This window comes from Budorcas taxicolor, chromosome 11 (assembly GCF_023091745.1).
Source record: "Budorcas taxicolor isolate Tak-1 chromosome 11, Takin1.1, whole genome shotgun sequence".
In the NCBI taxonomy this organism is placed as follows: domain Eukaryota; kingdom Metazoa; phylum Chordata; class Mammalia; order Artiodactyla; family Bovidae; genus Budorcas; species Budorcas taxicolor.
Genome location: NC_068920.1, coordinates 32219349 through 32237576, shown reverse-complemented (window position 1 = coordinate 32237576; position 18228 = coordinate 32219349). Strand labels below are relative to the sequence as shown.

General features: G+C 48.3%; 1 protein-coding gene across 1 annotated transcript in view; it reads left to right on the top strand.

Moving 5' to 3' along the window:
• Positions 1-16104, top strand: part of PPP1R10 (protein phosphatase 1 regulatory subunit 10) — a 37192-nt gene extending 21088 nt beyond the window's left edge. Inside the window, exons 2-20 of the mRNA XM_052649296.1 lie at positions 56-580; positions 6616-6734; positions 7627-7713; positions 7868-8003; positions 8425-8476; positions 10211-10288; positions 10436-10609; positions 10790-10895; positions 10994-11106; positions 11583-11683; positions 11939-12083; positions 12160-12318; positions 12427-12673; positions 12840-12903; positions 13001-13195; positions 13331-13406; positions 13632-13745; positions 13911-14621; positions 14877-16104. Coding sequence (XP_052505256.1) covers positions 6628-6734; positions 7627-7713; positions 7868-8003; positions 8425-8476; positions 10211-10288; positions 10436-10609; positions 10790-10895; positions 10994-11106; positions 11583-11683; positions 11939-12083; positions 12160-12318; positions 12427-12673; positions 12840-12903; positions 13001-13195; positions 13331-13406; positions 13632-13745; positions 13911-14621; positions 14877-14986 — 2775 coding nt within the window. The 5' untranslated portion in view covers positions 56-580; positions 6616-6627 and the 3' untranslated portion in view covers positions 14987-16104. The remainder of the gene's footprint in view (positions 1-55; positions 581-6615; positions 6735-7626; positions 7714-7867; positions 8004-8424; positions 8477-10210; positions 10289-10435; positions 10610-10789; positions 10896-10993; positions 11107-11582; positions 11684-11938; positions 12084-12159; positions 12319-12426; positions 12674-12839; positions 12904-13000; positions 13196-13330; positions 13407-13631; positions 13746-13910; positions 14622-14876) is intronic.
• The last annotated feature ends 2124 nt before the right edge of the window (positions 16105-18228 follow it).

Genomic DNA, 18228 nt, shown 5'->3' with positions numbered 1-18228 from the left:
TTAATAGCAGCCCGTACTGATTACATCTTTCTCCCTTGTGTTCCTTTTATCCCAGGTTTGAATTTTCTCGGAGAAAGACAGGCCGGCCACCAGGAGAAAAGAAACAAGCCGCAGCAACATCTAAGCCCTTGAAAGGATCCAGAGAGAGGGGGGAAAGGGAAAAGAGCAGCCACCAGCCCAACCACTTGTGTCTTCTGCCCCTTCCCACCTATCTTGCCCACCCCACCAGCCCACGCTGCCTGGGACTTGAAATCTGTGGCCGAAGGACCGTCACCACATAACTTCAAAAATAATCAACCACCCACCCTTCCCAAACTCACCCAAGTCCACTCATCCAGCGTTTACTTTTTTTTAATCCACTCAGAACTTTTTTTCTACGACCCCCCTCCCTAAATGGAGTTGGGTGGGGGGGAAATGAATACTGAGTTGGCCTTTATTTTTTCTAGAGATTTTTTGATCCAATGAGGCCCCCCAAATAATTGAGTTTTGGGTCCTGGTTGGTTGTTTTATTTTTTTCTCCAAACTTTTAATCCCCTCCCCCCCTGAGCCCGAGGTGCTGACGTCGCAAAAAAATTGGATAGTAAGTGTCGAATTTTCAAAAACCAGCCTTGCAACAAGAAATCAACGTTTCCCGTTGTGAAACCAAAAATAATGAGAGGAAGAAATGAGACCATAGAACAAATAGAGAACTGGAGAAGGACCGATCCGGTCACTTAATCTCCATTAAAAAGGGCCGTTGGGTCTAAAACAGTGTTCTCTCTCCCTTAACCACCTACCTCTTCCCTGCTCTGCCGCAGGCAAGGAGAGGGTGGAGGGAGGGCCTGCGAGTTAGGATTTTGATGGTTAACCCTTGGTAATCCAGCCAATTTCCAGACTGCCAAAGCTATAAGTGTTTGCTTTTTATAAGGAGGAATGGTTGCCTTCCTCTCGTTAGCAGTCTTCAAAAGGGTTAATGAGCTCACATACAAAAGATGGTGGATCTTGTGGCCCAGAAGTCCCACTTCTTTGTGTGTGAGACAAGCAGGGCGCTTTTCAATTTGCCAGATTAATAAGCAATCTGTACATAAAGATTGCAGGGTAAGGAGATGGGCGGAGAGAAGTAATAGTTGGGTATCTTTTTAAATGATTGTTAACGCCTCTCAATTTTAATGTAATATGCTTGGGGTATATTTGTGTGGTTAATTTAGGTGGCAATCTAGGAATAAAGATTGCAAGACACTTAATTCAGGGCAAAATATAATCTTAGTGCCAATACATACAAGATTGATAGCTGGGGAGGTAAAGAATGTTTTGTAATTGTTGCAGATTGCATAGGTTATTTAAAAAAAGTAACATTTTAACTTGATACTTTCTGGTCGGGGGAATACAGTTAGAGGGTGGAAAGGTTGGGGGAATGTGGAATTCAGGAGTATTAATTTTACAAGCCATTTAGTGCAATTGAATGCTATCTAAAAGATTTGTGTCGTTAAAAGGAATTTTTTTTTTCTTCCCTGCTTCAATATGGCGACTTTCTTTGTCCTTTGTCTTCCAAGCGGCGTCGCAGGTTGTGTCTTGACCCATTTTTCTCCTGTCCTCCCACCTCAACCCTATTTGTTGAGAGGGGTCCAAGTCCCCCCCCCGTTTCCCTTTATAGGGAAGATGCGGGGGGGGGGGGGCGGTGGGTGGTCGTTAGTAGCAAGTTGAACCTCAATTGCAAATTCAGTTCCTCCCCGCAGAAAATTGTTCTTTTAAATATTTTAATTGCCTGTATTCTCACAAAGCTCTTATTGATTCAAAATAGGTCAGACTATTCAGGATGGGCTGCTTTTTTTCTTTTTTGTTTTTTACTAAAAAAGTGTTTTTTTTAAATGTAAAGAGCTACCGGCGGAGCCTGGATAGCTTTAAGTTAGAGTCTTCTCCATTACAAAATGGCGTCCCAGCTTCTTTGTTTTTCCTTCCCCGTTTGCCATCTAGAGCTTAGGGCCGCCCTAGAAACTTGGTCAAGGGGGAGGAGCCGCCCTGAAAGGTGATGTAATCAGCTTTCTTCCTCCTTTCTCCACCCTCTCGAAACCCCGCCCCCGAGCAGATGCCTTCTGGATTCCTCATGCACGCTGCGGCTAGACGGGAAAAGCCATTTTCCTTATGTTCCTTAACCTTCTGTAACCATTATCTTAAAAGGAAAAAAAGCTTGTAGCAATTAGATCTTGAAGCTGTCTCCTTGGGCAGCTCTAGTTTTTGTATATAAGGATCCAGAGCCTGTTGCTTTTATTTTTACCCTCTCTCATCACTACTGCTTGGAAGTTTTCCCTACTTTAGTTGCCTGGGGTGGAAAACCAAACAGCTGTATTTTAGGACTGGAAGCTTTAGCGGGGGTGTGAGTGTGTGTTGGGGGATCCTGGGGGAAGACACAAAGATGGTGAAACTAACAGGAGTAAACAGCTGGGGCCTGATGACCCTGAAATGTGCCGTTTGTGCTCAGGACTGAGTCCGTCCTTGGGCCTCCTGCGTTTGGTCGATTTGTATAATGGAAATCTGGGGGAGAGTGGGTCCTTCAGGACTGATTTCTAAATGGCCCTTATTCCCGCCTTGGATCTGGGGGTGAGCTCTTTGTGTTCAGTGCTGTCCCAGTTCTCCAGTTGCTTAGCTCCTTCCTGTACACTGGTACTAAGATGAGAAGTGAATCTTTAGGAAAGGAGGCGGCAGGTGTAAGCTCAAGGCAGGGGGATTCAAGCTACGGTTTCTGGTAAGCAAAACCTTTCTGGTATTACATTTCACAATCTTCATTTCTTTTTTCCAAAGAGCCACCCTTTTTTGAATTTCTTTTTCCTTCCCCTCTAAAATTCCTTAAAAACAGTGATGTCCTCGTTTTCAGCTTGTGCGGTGCTGTAGCATTAGGTGCATGTTTGAAAACCATGCCCAAGTTGAGGGTGGTATTAAGGGTCTTGTCCCTTTCTTACCTTTCTTCCTCTCAAGTTTTTCCAAGTCAAATCTTAATCAGACTCTACATACAGTTTTCATTTTTTGAAGTCCTGCCCTGAAGCTGTGAAGGGTCTAGGCAGAATTGGAAAGCAATTTTGTACAATTGCTTTGTGCTGACTTGGTGAGACTACAGGGCTAATGTTTTGGGTATGGATTCTCAATGACTCAACGTCTGGATTGGTGGGAGGGACTCTTCCACATGTCCTATTGACCACAAGTTTTTTATCTTTTAAGCAGTTTGCCATGTGCCTCTGCAGCATACCTACCTTGGGAGCTGAACATTCTACCCACTGGGGTTCCTGATCTCTAGTGAGCAGGGGATTATAATAAAGAAGATCTGCCTTAACGTGGGAGATGGGAAAAAGGTCTTCTAGGGGACCCACATCCATCCTGAGAACGTCGGACAACCTGATCATTAGAGTTTGTGGCCAGAGTTCTCTCCTGGGACCCTGTTCTGTGGGTTGGGAAGTGAATTTACACTTTTATTGAAAAGGCTTTGGAGTAGGGCAGGGGCTACCAGGTTTCCAGAATGATTTTGAAGGGGAGGGACTTTCTACCTGAGAGGTGCAACCTTGCGAATCACCTGAGGCATAATTCAGTTCACTGTGGAGACAGACTAGGAAATGCATCAGATGCCTTAGGAAGCAGGGAATGTAAGCTACAAAGCCCTTCATTTCCAGAAGTGCTGAGGCCTCTTAAGTTAAACTTGGACTCCCTCCTTTGAATAGTGATTTTAAACTTGCATAGAATTTTTGTCCTGAACCAATTCAGTTCTGATTCATTGGCAATGGGTATGGAGTAACTTTGCACCTTATTTGATAACTCCAGTAAAATTTATTTTGGAGGCAGGAGTTGGTGTCACTTCTGGACTTAATTTTATCTTTGGTAAGAAAGGTAGAACATTGCCCAGTGCCTTGTGTCTGCATGTCTCTGCCAGCAACATTCTCTGAAAGGAGAGCCCAGGTTTAGGACAAAGTAGAGATGATGCCAGAGGTAGCTTGCCCACCACCCTCCTATATGTTCTGCCTTCAAGGAAATCATATCATGCCCTGGATTATTTTTGTTGCCAGCAAACTTCCTTAAGCTTTCCTTCCGGGATCTTGATATGTTGTGGCACATGGTCACTGCCCCTCCTTTCCTGGTCAGCTCCTTTGCCTTTTTCTGCAGTAGGCCTGTGCCAGAGTTCTCGGCTCTTTCCTTTCCACTTGAGTGCCTTGGACCTTCTTTATAAATGTATTGACTTCAAAATAGGGCAGTTAGGTTGTAAGCCACTTTGGGTCCTTCTAAGTGAGTGAAAGCTATCCTCCCTGAAGAAAAACCATCATGAGGAGATCCACCTAGATTTTAAAGCCACATGATTGTGAGATAAAGTTAAGTTTAATTATATTTCCAGAATATAAATAATGGGAAAACTAGTGCAAATTGAATGTTTAACTTTTCTTCTGCTTCGTTTTCTAGCTTTCCCTGGCTATTGTCTTTTATTCTTGCTTGTTACAATTGGGAATTAAAAAGTTGTCCCTGGGTCCCATTCCTAGTAGAAGGCACTGGACAGAGTTTTTCCATGTGCTCACTGGTTTCTCTCGAAAGAAAGTTCTCTAATCTCCCACCCTCTTAAGCAAAGGAACATTTGAGCTCAGGTGACAGGTTTTTTATATGTGTGTGTGAAGGAAGTAGGGTGAATGGGTCTGTTGGCCTAACTGGTGGTGCAAAAGGGACTTTTCCAAGGTGCTGTGTATTCAGCTCTGGCTTTGAATCTGAGGGCCTAGCTCTATTTAGGGGGTATTGGTTTGAAGTGAAGCTACATGGAAAGCTTTTTGTCAAATGGCATATCGTTGGTTACTTAATGATATATATTACTTGGAAGTCACTCTTGCTTTTCCAGGCTCTAGCATATGAGAACTCTGCTTTATGTATTCCTTTGTTGTGTCTATATATCACTTTATAGTGCCTTACTACCTGGGGAAAATTCCTTTATCCCTGTGTCTCTGTGTGTAAGAGTCACCATACTTCAGTGGGTTTGGCCTGTGGACTTCTAGTTTATCTGGTATTGGACTTGAATGTTTTTTCCTCTGACCTTAGGTTCTACCTGCCCTTGTGGAGATTGCAGGGCAGTAGCAACAGCACAGTTACCCCAGATTCGCTCACCTTTCTTCTTCGCTCCTTGTATTCATCCCACAGGTTCTGGTCTTGGGAACCAAGTCTCTCCACCACCACCCCCAACCCCCGCCTCTGCCTCTTCTTGGCCTAGGTTGTTAGGACCTGGAAATTTACCAATTTATTGACTTTTTTGTTGGGAAGAGTAAAAGGTTGAGATTGTTACGGTTGTTTTTCTCTCTTAGCTTGAGACTCAATATCACTAACTGACGTGATCTTAAAAGAAGCCTGCTTTCTGCAGAAAGCATAGTTGTCTTTGTAGGACGCCACTGTTTCCTGTCTTTGTCTTTGTACTGAATGCAGGAGGCTGTTTTCACCTTGCCACCTTCCTACCCAGTGTCGTCTTTCCCAGATGTTGATATTACTAAGGTGCCTTTTCTGCCTCTCAGAAGCCAGTGTTAAGGGGCATTGTGGATAAAAATCCTAATCAGAACCATATTGATTCTAAATTGCCTCTCCTGAACTTGGGTTCTGGCCTAGAAATGGCTTTACTCTTCTCTGTCCCAAAACAGCTGTGTTCAGCTTTTAATTAACTCCTTTTCTAACCTGGTCTAAAGTAGCTACTGAAAATGTAATGGCATTTCCCAGCTTTTGGTTTTATTTGTTCCTTTCTTTTTGGCTTCATGGTTTCTAATTTCAGGCCCTCCTCAGGGATAGTGGGTGGTGGTTTCATTTAGGTGGGGAGTTAGGAGTCCGAGCCTCCTCTTTGCTTTTGAAACCACAAAGTAATCTTGCCCTTAACTTTGAAACAGTAAAAACTTGTGCAGTGTTTGATTCATGAGGGACCTGTTTTTTCAGGGCTTAAGAGGACCTGCTTGATTTTCGTTACCTCCAGTTGTCTGATTTCTGGGAGCCACCCCTAACTCCCATTGGGGAGAGGGTCAGTTTTCAAGTTTTATTTCCTTCTCTTTGACCTATAGCTTAGAACGATTATCTACTGATGGAAACATACCTTATCCTGCCACCTGTGGCAGTTGACTGTGGGCTAAGACAAAAAATAATTGACTCATGAAAGACACTTAGCCCAACACCCATGATTGGCCCAGTTATTCTCAAGCTAATAGTTTGGGGGTGGGGGGGGGGGCGGCGGTGTATGTGTTGTGTTTTAAGGTAGATTCATTAACAACTGAGGAGAAACCATACATAATAAGCAAAAATGCCTTGGAGAGTTGAGTGTTTTGGGAACGTGAACCTTACCTGTTACACATTGTGAAGTTCAGCTATCCTAGGAAGGATGTCACTTGGAGCAAGAGGACAGGTGCTGCCTCAGTCTTCCAGTCTAAGTATCCCTTCAGTCAGTGTTAACACTTGCCAGGGCTGTTTTCTTAGTGGGAACAATGGTCTGTGTTGACTTTTCTTATCTGGGTAATGGTGAATATAGTTGAATGTAGATTGAATAATGAGTCACTGCTAATCTGTCAAATGTAGAGATGGAATTTATTAGAGGCAGTTGGAGCTGTCCTTGCCACCCATTTATTCTCTGTGTTTGTTTTATCCTCTTAGAAAACCTTGATCATGGGTTCGGGTCCCATAGACCCCAAAGAGCTTCTCAAGGGCCTGGATAGTTTCCTTAACCGAGATGGGGAAGTCAAGAGTGTGGATGGGATTTCGAAAATCTTCAGGTGAGTCTGTACCCTTTGAATTTGTTGTGAGTAGGGGATATTATGTGTTGTAATATGACTAAAGGAAATCCGTCCTGGCTGTTCACTGGAAGGACTGATGGTGAAGCTGAAACTCCAGTACTTTGGCCACATCATGTGAAGAGTTGACTCTGATGCTGGGAGGGATTGGGGGCAGGAGAAGGGGACGACAGAGGATGAGATGGCTGGATGGCATCACTGACTCAATGGACATGAGTCTGAGTGAACTCCGGGAGTTGGTGATGGACAGGGAGGCCTGGCGTGCTGCAATTCATGGGGTCGCAAAGAGTTGGACACGACTGAGCGACTGAACTGAACTGAATATGACTATCCTTAAAGCAGATAGTGAAGTGTGTTTCTGAGGAGTGGGAGTCAGTGGACTAGGATTCAAATCCAATTATGTTAGAACTGGTGATAGTAAAGTTGGCCCCTGGCCCTAATGGCCTCTGGATATTTGGAGAGCCACAGTCCCAAGCGAAGGAAGGAAGCAGAGGAGCCAGGTGACAGGAGTCTTGGTTTGGTTATGTCTTCCCTCAGGAATCCTCACGTTTTCCAGGAGAAAGTGACTTAGGACTGAGTCAGTCCTGAGAGATGGTAGTTGAAGGCAAAGACTTTTCACCCGGAAGCAGCATCAGACATGTCCTGTGTGTGAGAGAAGCAGGGACACCCGCCTCCCCGGATTGGAGACTTCAGTGCGTCTCCTCCATTGTGTTCCACCCTTCTAGGGATTTCCACATCTCCCCTAACCCACCCCATGCTTCTGGGGGCCTGTGTGGTCCCCATCCCGGGAGCAGAGTCCCGAGTTCTCAGGAATCTCCGGGCACTTCTGCAGATTAGACGCCCTGCATTTCTGACTGCGCTTCCTCTTACACAGCCTGATGAAGGAGGCACGGAAGATGGTGAGTCGGTGCACGTACTTGAACATTCTCCTGCAGACCCGTTCACCGGAAGTACTGATCAAGTAAGCGGGGACCTGGGTGACTGGGATGGGGAGGTGTAATTAGAAGTGGGGTGCTGAGGCCTGGGATTCTTCGGTCTTTGATGGGGGACAAGGAGGGTGAGGTGTACTCCCAAGGCCCAGGAAGGGCATCACAGATCCTCCTGCCTGCCTGCAGGTTTATTGACGTCGGTGGTTACAAGCTTCTTAACAATTGGCTGACGTATTCGAAGACAACCAACAACATTCCCCTCTTACAGCAGATTCTGCTGACCCTGCAGCACCTGCCCCTCACTGTTGACCATCTCAAGCAGGTACCTTCGGTCTTTAGAATCCTGATTCTTCCTTTTTGGTTTAGCCTAACAGATGAAAAACCCACATTCACTCTGATGTGGCTGCAGTCTTGGACCTGTGAGGTAGAATGGTTAAAAAAAAAAAAGTAGGACTTAGAATCAAGATTTGGTTCAAATCTGTCTGTTTTAATAGGTGTGTGACATGGGGCACTGTGTATATCCAAGCCTCAGTTCTTTCATCTGTAAAATGGGAGTGATTGAACCTACCTAAGTGGGTTGATTTAGAGTAAGAATATGTCTCCCAGGGCTTTATAAGAGAGAGAGTGTGTGCAGTGTTAGTGGCTGTTGAGAGACTGTGAGTGAGTCGGTGGGGGTGGTGAACTCTGAGGGGGCAGCTTTTCCTCCTGTCAGTTACCGTCCTGTTGCTCCCTTTCTTTGATAGAACAACACAGCCAAACTGGTGAAGCAGCTGAGCAAGTCGAGTGACGATGAAGGTGAGGGCCTGTCCTTTCCTAACAACATATATGCTAGTTTTCCCAGTAAACACCCTGCTGTTAGGGCATGGCAGAATCGAGACTCCTTGGGTATGTCTTAGCTTTGATGGCAAGAGATTCTTTCCTTTTTAAGACAAAGGGTTTTGGAGCTCCTGGCAAGGGTCATACAGTTCTGGCTTTTCTTTTTTGTATTTTTATTTTATTCATTTATGTATTTTGGTGGTGCTGGGTGTTCGTTACTGTGCAGGGGCTTTCTCTAGTTATGGTGAGCGGGGGCTACTCTTCATTGTGGAGCACATGTTCTGGGCGCATGGGCTTCGGTAGTTGTGGTGCACGGACCTAGTTGCTCTGCAGCCTGTGGAATCTTCTGGACCTGGGACCGAACCTGTGTTCCCTGCATAGGCAGGCAGATTCTTTATCGACTGTGCCACCAGGGAAGTCCCTGGCTTTTCTTTAGAGAAGAAAAGGATTTACATCCATCCAAGAGTTCACCCCAGATTTTATACCCAAGGTATAATCCAGGAGCACAGGATACTAGTTTCCCACAAGTGAACAGTCTTGCAGCAGAGCTGCTCTCCTGATCAGTATATAAGCCTGCTCTTTGTGGGCAGTGATGTATTTGGTTCCTTTGGAAAGAGGCTATGGCTTTGGTGTGGTGGGAGCATCCAGGCCTCAGCAGGCCTAGCTGTAGTTCCGTTAGCTGGAGCAGAAAACCTGGGAACATTTTCCAGGATAAACGATCTTGATTTTGTTTTAACTCACATTGTGTTGTTTAAGTGAAAAATATTCCCTGGCTTTCCATCCTTTTATATAATGAGCACTTCACTATTTTTGTGACATCTCAGAGTAGTTTTGTAGGGTGGTCTATAACACAGAAAGATCCCGTTAAATCATTGCCCATCTTCTGATTATCTGTTAGGATGTATTGGTTCCTCTTTCAGCTAGCTTAATTATGCTGCCTTCATTATTCTATACTGACTTTAGATAGTGAAATTGTACATTCCTTATCAACTGTGTCACTGGACCATAGTATCAGTTGCTCCCAAAAGATGTTAGGATATTATATTTCTTCATTGGGGATGCACTGGGGTTCATACTGCATTAAGTATAGAAGTTACCGGTTTTGTGACTATTTTGAAAACTTGTTTTGATGTTCTACCATAATCTCGTCATTGAATGAGCCCATAGTTGGAACACTGGCCCAGAAAGAGGTCCTGTAGATAGGAGATGTTATTTGCCAAGTACAGAAGGAAAGAAAGGGCAACAAATTTTTCTCCCATGTATTTAGAAATAAATTGTTTTTTATCTTTAAATTCTCTGATCACCTTTTTTCTCTAGATAAACTGTTTCATTCATCCTAAATTGGTCTGTTTTTCATTTCTTTTTTCACTCTTGCAACATCTAATTGATTTTTTAAAAAGCTGTTGTCACTAGCAGCATTCTAGGAAAAAAGGTTGCCTAGAAAATACTTTTTTAAGAGGATCTAAATGTGCCTCCTTGAAATTTTGCATTAAGTTTCCCTTTAGGACGAGGTAGACTAATACAATTTCTTTTTAAATCTAATAGCCCTTCAGATGCTTGAACTCTGCCCACCTTTCTCCTGATTTTATTGTAATAAGTGGTTGGGGGAAGGGCATAGGCACGGGTTTATTCTGCCATATTCTAGTTTTATGACTTGAATCTCCATGCAGTATGTTACATTACTTAGGCATTTCCTCTTTCTCTTACCTGCAGAACTCCGGAAGTTGGCCTCAGTCCTTGTCAGCGACTGGATGGCGGTCATCCGCTCCCAGAGCAGTACCCAGCCTGCTGGTAAGCTCTTTGGCCCTGATCCCTTGGATTTCTTTCTTTCTTTGCCACTGGGTTGTGGCCTTCCATGCCCATAGCCTGCTTTTTACTTCTGACAGTCTTTCTCTTTGTCTAAATAAAATCCTTTGTTTCTCTTTTTTTGCACAACAGAGAAAGATAAGAAGAAACGGAAAGAAGAGGGAAAGAGTCGAACCACCCCTCCTGAGCGACCGGTGACTGAGGTGAAGGCTGAGACTCGGGCTGAGGAGGCCCCGGAAAAGAAGAGGGAGAAGCCCAAGTCTCTCCGCACCACAGCGCCCAGTCACGCCAAGTTCCGCTCCACCGGTAAGACTGCCTTCTGGCCTCCGGAGGGTCTGTGGGTAGGTACACAGCCGGGCCTACAGACTTCTGCCGTAACTCTGTAGAAGACGGAACTCTAGTGGGTGAGGCGTCACGGGGGTTTATACGGCTTGATGAAGGTTAAGAGGGCAAAGTCCATTTCCAACACCATGTCTTTTCCCTCAGGACTAGAGCTGGAGACCCCGTCTCTGGTGCCCGTGAAGAAGAATGCCAGTGCAGTGGTGGTTTCTGACAAGTACAACCTTAAACCCATCCCCCTCAAGCGTCAGAGGTACAGACTACATTCTGGGTTCTGAATGGTCGGGGTCTGTGGCCCTGAGGGAGAAGGAAGGGGGGCAAGTCTGGTGCTGACGGTTCCCTTTCTCACAGTTCTGCAGCTGCCCCAGGAGATGCTGCCCCTCCGGCAGAGAAGAAATACAAACCACTCAACACAACACCCAATGCCACCAAAGAGATCAAAGTGAAGATCATCCCACCACAGCGTGAGTCTAAAGTGGGAGGACGTACTTTTAATTGCGAGCCAACTCTTCATGGGAATGAAACACTTCTCTCCATTTTCATTTGACATCTTGGTGTCCTTTAATGTGTGTACCTCAGAAATTCCCTCCATGGGAGTCGTTCAGAGGATGGCTTAGGAGTGATTTGAGAGATGGAGTTAGGGAGGCTTGCTACTCAGTGACTGGTTGGGGTGCTCCCAGCTGTCACATTCGTGGGGGCTGGCTTTGTCACTTACCTGAGCTGTGATTCATATCCAGAGCCATGGCTTGCCTGCCTTTGAAAGAAAGAATGACAAGAATTTCTTGTGCAAATCCTCCTACATACGCTTCCTGGTCACCTTGAGCTTATTGTGTCCAACATTCAGGCAGCATCTCTATTGACCAATTTTCTGCCCAGGCTTTGTAAGAATAGGCTTATGAAGAGGTCTGATGACGCTATTTTATGTTTTTTTCTTTTGCAGCTATGGAGGGCCTGGGCTTTCTGGATGCGCTCAATTCAGCCCCTGTCCCAGGCATCAAAATTAAGAAGAAGAAGAAGGTGCTGTCACCCACAGCTGCCAAGGTACGGGTACTGGGCAGTAGGTACCGCGACCAGGTAGAAAAGGTACAGGGAAAGGAAGGGCCCAGCAGCTTGGAGTGCTTGGGGAAGGCAAGAGGCGTTGTCTCAGACGTAGACTGTGGCAGCAGCAGAGCGTTGTCAGAGGCGGTCTTCCTTGACAGGAAGTGTCAGGGGATCCTTCCTAGAACCTGAACTGATTGCCCTGCCTTGACCTTGCCTTTCCTGTGTGCCCAGTGACTTCTTTTTCTTCCACAATAGCCAAGCCCATTTGAAGGAAAAACAAGCACAGAACCAAGTGTGGCCAAACCTTCTTCCCCAGAGCCAGCACCTCCTGAGGCTATGGACACAGAACGTCCCGGGACCCCAGTTCCCCCTGTTGAAGTCCCAGAGCTCATGGATACTGGTGAGTTCAGAACCTGGATCAGGTTTGGGGGTTCTTTGAAAGGAAGGGACTGGTCTGAAATCACTTCTGCTTCCAGCCTCTTTGGAGCCGGGAGCTCTGGATGTGAAGCCAGTGGAGAGTCCCAGTGATCCTAGCCAGCTGACCCGGAAAGGCAGGAAGAGGAAAACTGTGACGTGGCCGGAGGAGGGCAAGCTAAGAGAGTATTTCTATTTTGAACTGGATGAGACTGAGCGAGGTGAGCGATCTGGTTTCCTCTGTAGGAGGTGGGGTTGAAGGACTTGGTTGGTAAACGGACTTGGTTGGGCTTACTTTCCCCTCTTGCTTTTTTTCTCCTGGATGATAGTAAATGTGAATAAGATCAAGGACTTTGGCGAAGCAGCTAAGCGAGAGATACTGTCAGACCGACATGCATTTGAGACGGCCCGGCGTCTGAGCCATGACAACATGGAGGAGAAGGTGCCCTGGGTGTGCCCCCGGCCCCTGGTGCTGCCCTCGCCCCTCGTCACCCCTGGAAGCAACAGCCAGGAGCGGTACATCCAGGCTGAGCGGGAGAAGGGGATCCTTCAGGAGCTTTTCCTGAACAAGGAAAGGTGAGCAGGAGGCGGGGGGTCGCTCCCTGAGGTACTGAGCCCTTGAGGGGAACGGGCCTTGAGGTAATCAGAAGAGGGTGGGGTTAGGAAGAAAGTGGAGGGCCTGAGTAAATAATCTGACTGTCATTCTTTTATTTTTTTCTATCGCCTGCGGCATTCCTGACAGTCCTCATGAGCCGGATCCTGAGCCCTATGAGCCTATCCCCCCAAAGCTCATCCCCCTAGATGAGGTGAGTATTGCGTGCTGATGGAGATTGTGATTGTATTAATGCCTCTTTCATGTGAGACAGTCTCTTCATTCCTTGTTGGTCCTGATTGTTCTTCCAGGAATGTTCCATGGATGAGACCCCATATGTTGAGACCCTGGAACCTGGGGGAGCCGGTGGGTCACCTGACGGAGCAGGTGGTTCCAAGTTGCCTCCGGTTCTGGCTAATCTTATGGGGAGCATGGGTGCCGGGAAGAGCCCCCAGGGTCCTGGAGGAGGCGGCATCAACGTGCAGGAGATCCTCACCTCCATCATGGTACGAGCCCCCCTCCTGCTGCTCTCCTGTCTCCCTTGCTCCTCACTTCCCTCTGCTCGCCTCCCCACCTGCTCGCGCCTCAGGGTGTTACCCCTGTTCTCTGTTGACCTTGTCTTCAACGACCTTGCCTTACAGGGTAGCCCCAACAGTCATCCCTCAGAAGAACTGCTGAAGCAAGCAGACTATTCAGACAAGATCAAGCAGATGCTGGGTAATGCTCAGGGCCAGCCCCCGGGCCTGGGCGAGGGGACCGGCAGTGGACTTGGGGGAGCTCGGGTGTTGCCACTGGGCGGCAAGACGCGGGAGGGGAAGACTGGACAGAGAGCGGCGCTCTGCCAGGTTGGTGGGAAGGGCTGGCTGGACGCGCCCAAGCGGGAGGACACCATGCCGCTCTTCTCAAGTCCTCTTGCTGACTGCTTCACTCCTTATTCAACAGTGCCACATGGGCTTTTAGGCCCTGGTCCGATAGCCAATGGTTTCCCACCCGGAGGCCCTGGGGCCCCCAAGGGCATGCAGCACTTCCCCCCTGGACCTGGGGGGCCTATGCCAGGTAGGTGGAGAGCAAGTGGTTGGAAGGGGCTTGTCTGCTGGTTTGGGCCTGGTAACAGCACAGCGTTGACCAGACCTGGGGTGGTTTAGGTTGGGAGATGGTGGTCCCTAGGTATAATTCAGGCAGCTGACATTGTCTCTCCCTTTTTTTCCCCCCTCCTAACAGGTCCCCATGGAGGCCCTGGGGGGCCTGGTGGGCCAGTGGGTCCACGTCTCCTGGGTCCCCCACCCCCTCCCCGGGGGGGTGATCCCTTCTGGGATGGCCCAGGTGACCCTATGCGGGGTGGCCCGATGCGGGGTGGGCCAGGACCTGGCCCTGGGCCATACCATAGAGGCCGAGGTGGCCGAGGAGGCAATGAACCACCTCCTCCTCCTCCTCCATTCCGGGGGGCCAGAGGAGGTCGCTCTGGAGGCGGGCCTCCAAATGGACGAGGGGGCCCTGGTGGGGGCATGGTTGGCGGCGGTGGACATCGTCCCCACGAAGGCCCTGGTGGCGGCATGAACAGTGGCAGCGGACATCGTCCCCATGAAGGCCCTGGCAGTGGCATGGGTGGTGGACATCGCCCCCACGAAGGCCCTGGTGGTAGCATGGGTGGGGGGCACCGCCCCCACGAAGGCCCCGGCGGTGGCATGGGTGGAGGCAGTGGACATCGCCCCCATGAAGGCCCTGGTGGAGGAATGGGTGCTGGTGGTGGCCATCGGCCCCATGAAGGCCCTGGACACGGGGGGCCCCATGGCCACCGGCCTCATGATGTCCCTGGTCACCGAGGCCATGACCACCGCGGGCCACCCCCTCACGAGCACCGTGGCCACGATGGCCCTGGCCATGGAGGAGGGGGCCACCGAGGGCATGATGGCGGCCACAGCCACGGAGGAGGTGAGTGTGCCTCCTGTCCCCCACGTGCAGCTCTTGGGGTCCCGTACAAGTTTCTGGGAGGCCTCACTACTGGGGTATGTCAGGCAGAACACGAGGTCACCTCACTTCCAGTTCCCACATGCCCCTTTTGCCCTTCTCCCAGGCCCCCAAGACTAGGTCTCTGAAAGATGGCTCTCAGGATTCCTTGGACTGGGGGGATGAGTGGCACCGGCCTCTGAGCCTTCCTGTCTAACGATCCCATCCTCATCCCCACAGACATGTCGAACCGCCCCGTGTGTCGACATTTCATGATGAAGGGCAACTGCCGCTACGAGAACAACTGTGCCTTCTACCACCCGGGCGTCAACGGGCCGCCCCTGCCCTAGACCCCCGCCCGCCCCGCCCTGTGGACTGCAGCCTTGCTCCTTCCACTCTCTTATGGCTTCTGTGAGGCCCATTTCCCCTTCCCCCAGCTGATGAGGAGCCGGCCCCTCAGGGCCCACACGCCTGGGTTCTGGGGGTTTTCTGATCACTGGTGCGCATCAATGTACATATTTTCCTCCAGTCTGGGGAGGAGAGAGACTGGACGGATTCTGTACCCTGGACTGCTGAAGAGGAGACCCAGTTGGCTTCACTCTTTGAGGAGTTTTGCCCTGTATCCCGAGCCCCTTTCCGGTATTGCCCTTCACGCCTGAGAACCTAGAGCTGGTTATCCTGGAGAACACCTCTGCTCTCCTGCTGTGGGTCTTTCCACATGCACACGGAACTCTGACGTGGGATCAGCTGCACTTATGAAATCCTCCCAGCCACGTTCATTTCCCCATGGGTGGGGATGTAAAGGGGTACCGTGTACCCCACTGCACTGAGTGAGAGGGCTCAATCAGGCTGGATTTGAGTTCTGGAACACATCATCCCCACCCCTCCCCGAACATAGGCTTTTTTACATTGAGTCCTTTTCTCAAGTGAGACTTTTGCAATCTTTGAGGACACTCAAGTTTGCGCCTTGGGTGTGCTAGGTTCAATGATGGCAAATCACATCTGCAGCCCGTGAAAGTTTTAGCTGGCAGAGGTGAGGCCATGGCGGTGGTCCACCCTTGCCTACAGCTCCTTCTGGAAACTGTAAAACAGTGAGACCAGCTTTTCATCAACTGAAGCCTGGCATGCTGGGCCTGACAGTCACACTACATGCACTGCCTCTGGGAGTGAGTGCGCTCCTGCTCCCCACCTGGAACCTCGTAGGTGTGAGGCCTCCAGCTCCCTTGCCCTGTCAGCCACCTCTGAATCCCCACCAGGTGCCTTCCTGGGTGGATTCGATGATGACCTGTCCTCTCCCAGTCCTCTCCCTCACCTGTCTCGGCATCAGTTGTTTTCTATGAAAACAGTGGATTGGTTAGGTTTTGTGCAGGGTCTTGGGTTAGAGCCACAATGGATTTGAGGATGAGTATTTTCTTTTTCTTTTGGTTTTGTATATTTTGTACATTAATAATAAACAGTGGAAAGAGAAGTATTTAACCTCTGGTGTGTTTGGACTCTGTTAGAAACCATGATCAGCTGTGGTCAAAGGTTCATCAGTACCTCTGGAGTGTGGTTTTCAATCCGTTTTTGGTAAGTGAAACACGGGTGAAGGAGTGCTTTGACTATAAATACCACACACACAGTACAGGGTAGGTGGCGTGCGGTTCAATGCTGGGGAGGGCAGAGCTCACAGATCACCCGAACTGCAGGAGGTAACAGGCATGTTGATTCTAGTTGATCTACCAGCCCCGTGACTAGCTTATGGGAGGGATAAAAGTGAAGAAGGAAAAATCCAAGAGCAGTTCCTAGGGAGGGAAGGAAGGAAAAATTGGTGGATTCCCTGCAATACGAGCAGCTCCAGTGGAAAAATCTTAGAGTGTAGACAGCTTATTCCCACAGCTCTGCAGTGTAGAGGGAAAACAGGCCTGCTGCTAGGTGTAGACTCAGTTATTTTTAGATCTTAAGGCTAGGTATTGAGGGTGTAATTGATGGAGTAAGATTCCCAGGGATGGTAATTCCCTGGTGGTCCAGTGGTTAGGATTCAGCAGTTTGACTGCCGAGACCTGGGTTTGATCTCTGGTTGGGGAGCTAAGATCATGCAAGCTGTGCTGTGCAGCCAAGAAGAAAAGTATATTAAAAAAAAAAAAAAACACTCCTAGGGAGACAGGAGGCACAAGGAGGATTAACTTTAAGTAGGAAGTCCTGCTAATTCTATATTAGATATTAGGAGATTACATTTTGTGAGGAGAAGGAAAGGGAGGATGGGGATTTGGGGCTATAGGTTGAGAACAGTGGTTTCCAACCTTTCAGTGTCATCGGAATTGGGCATGGGGTTCAGCAGATTTTCTGATTCAGTATGTCTGGGATGAATTCCAAGATTCTACATTTCTAACATATTCCCAAGTGTTGCTGATTGCTGATCTGGAAAACACTAAAAGGACACAGCCCTAGAACACAAGTTTCTTGGCTGTTGTTTCCAGGATTGGCCACAAGAGGACAGCAATTCCCTAAACTTCACACCTGCCACCTGCACTGGCTAATTTTATCCTTTTGCCCCTTCCTGGGAGAGTGTTCAGTTGGCCTACTGGTGCTCTGTGCACTGGGAGAGGACCTGAGAAGACATAATACAAGGGCCACGCTAAGAAATAACCAACGAAATACACAGTTGAAGTGAAAAAAAGTTAAAAATTCTTGTGCTTCTGGTTCCATCGACTGCCTGCTTCTCCCCCTCCTCCCTCCATCTCCTGCACCAGGCCACAAGAACCTTTTAAGAGAACTTCATTTTTTCTATTTTAAAACTAAATTCAGCCATTTTTCTTGCAAATTCTCCATGAAAATCCAAAATAACCTGTCACTTGAGAGTTTCCTTTTTTAAGGCAGGGAGAGAGTTTGAGCATCTGGCCCATGTCACTGTACCCACTGTACCCATTTCTGTTTCTCTAAGCCTTGCTGACTCGTTTGAAAAGACCTTGATGCTGGGAAAGATTGAGGGCAGGACGAGAAGGGGACGACAGAGGATAAGATGGTTGGATGGTATCACCGACCCGATGGACATGGGTTTGGGTGGGCTCCCGGAGTTGGTGATGGACAGGGAGGTCTGGTGTGCTGGGGTTCATGGGGTCGCAGAGTCGGATACAACTGCGCGACTGAACTGAAGCCTTGCAGACACATCTCTCCTGTTTCAGGTGGTCTGTTCCTCCTCTTTTATTCCATTTCCACCCCCACCCCCAAAATTACCTTTTAACTTTTGATTCCTCTGTCAACCCTTCCCCAGGCACACTGGTTCCATCTCCAATTCTGAATCACCATTATTCTATTTCTCCCATTCCTGCTCCCAGGCAGTACACCTAATGTTGAAAAATCATGAAATCCTACTATTTTGGCCCAGTACAAATTACTAGCAGTGACTCAACATTCACAGCTGGCTGGCAAACTTCGTAACTCCTCCTGACTCTCTGGCACCAAATCCTCTGAAAAAGTCAGCCCCATCCAAAGTGAGCACCGTTTCTTCTCTTCACCTGAAAATATGAGTTCACGTTATCTCCCTTCCTTTCTTAGAGGAGGGAGGGTATCTTCTCCTGCCCAAAGGAATTATCTAACAGCACTCCTGGCA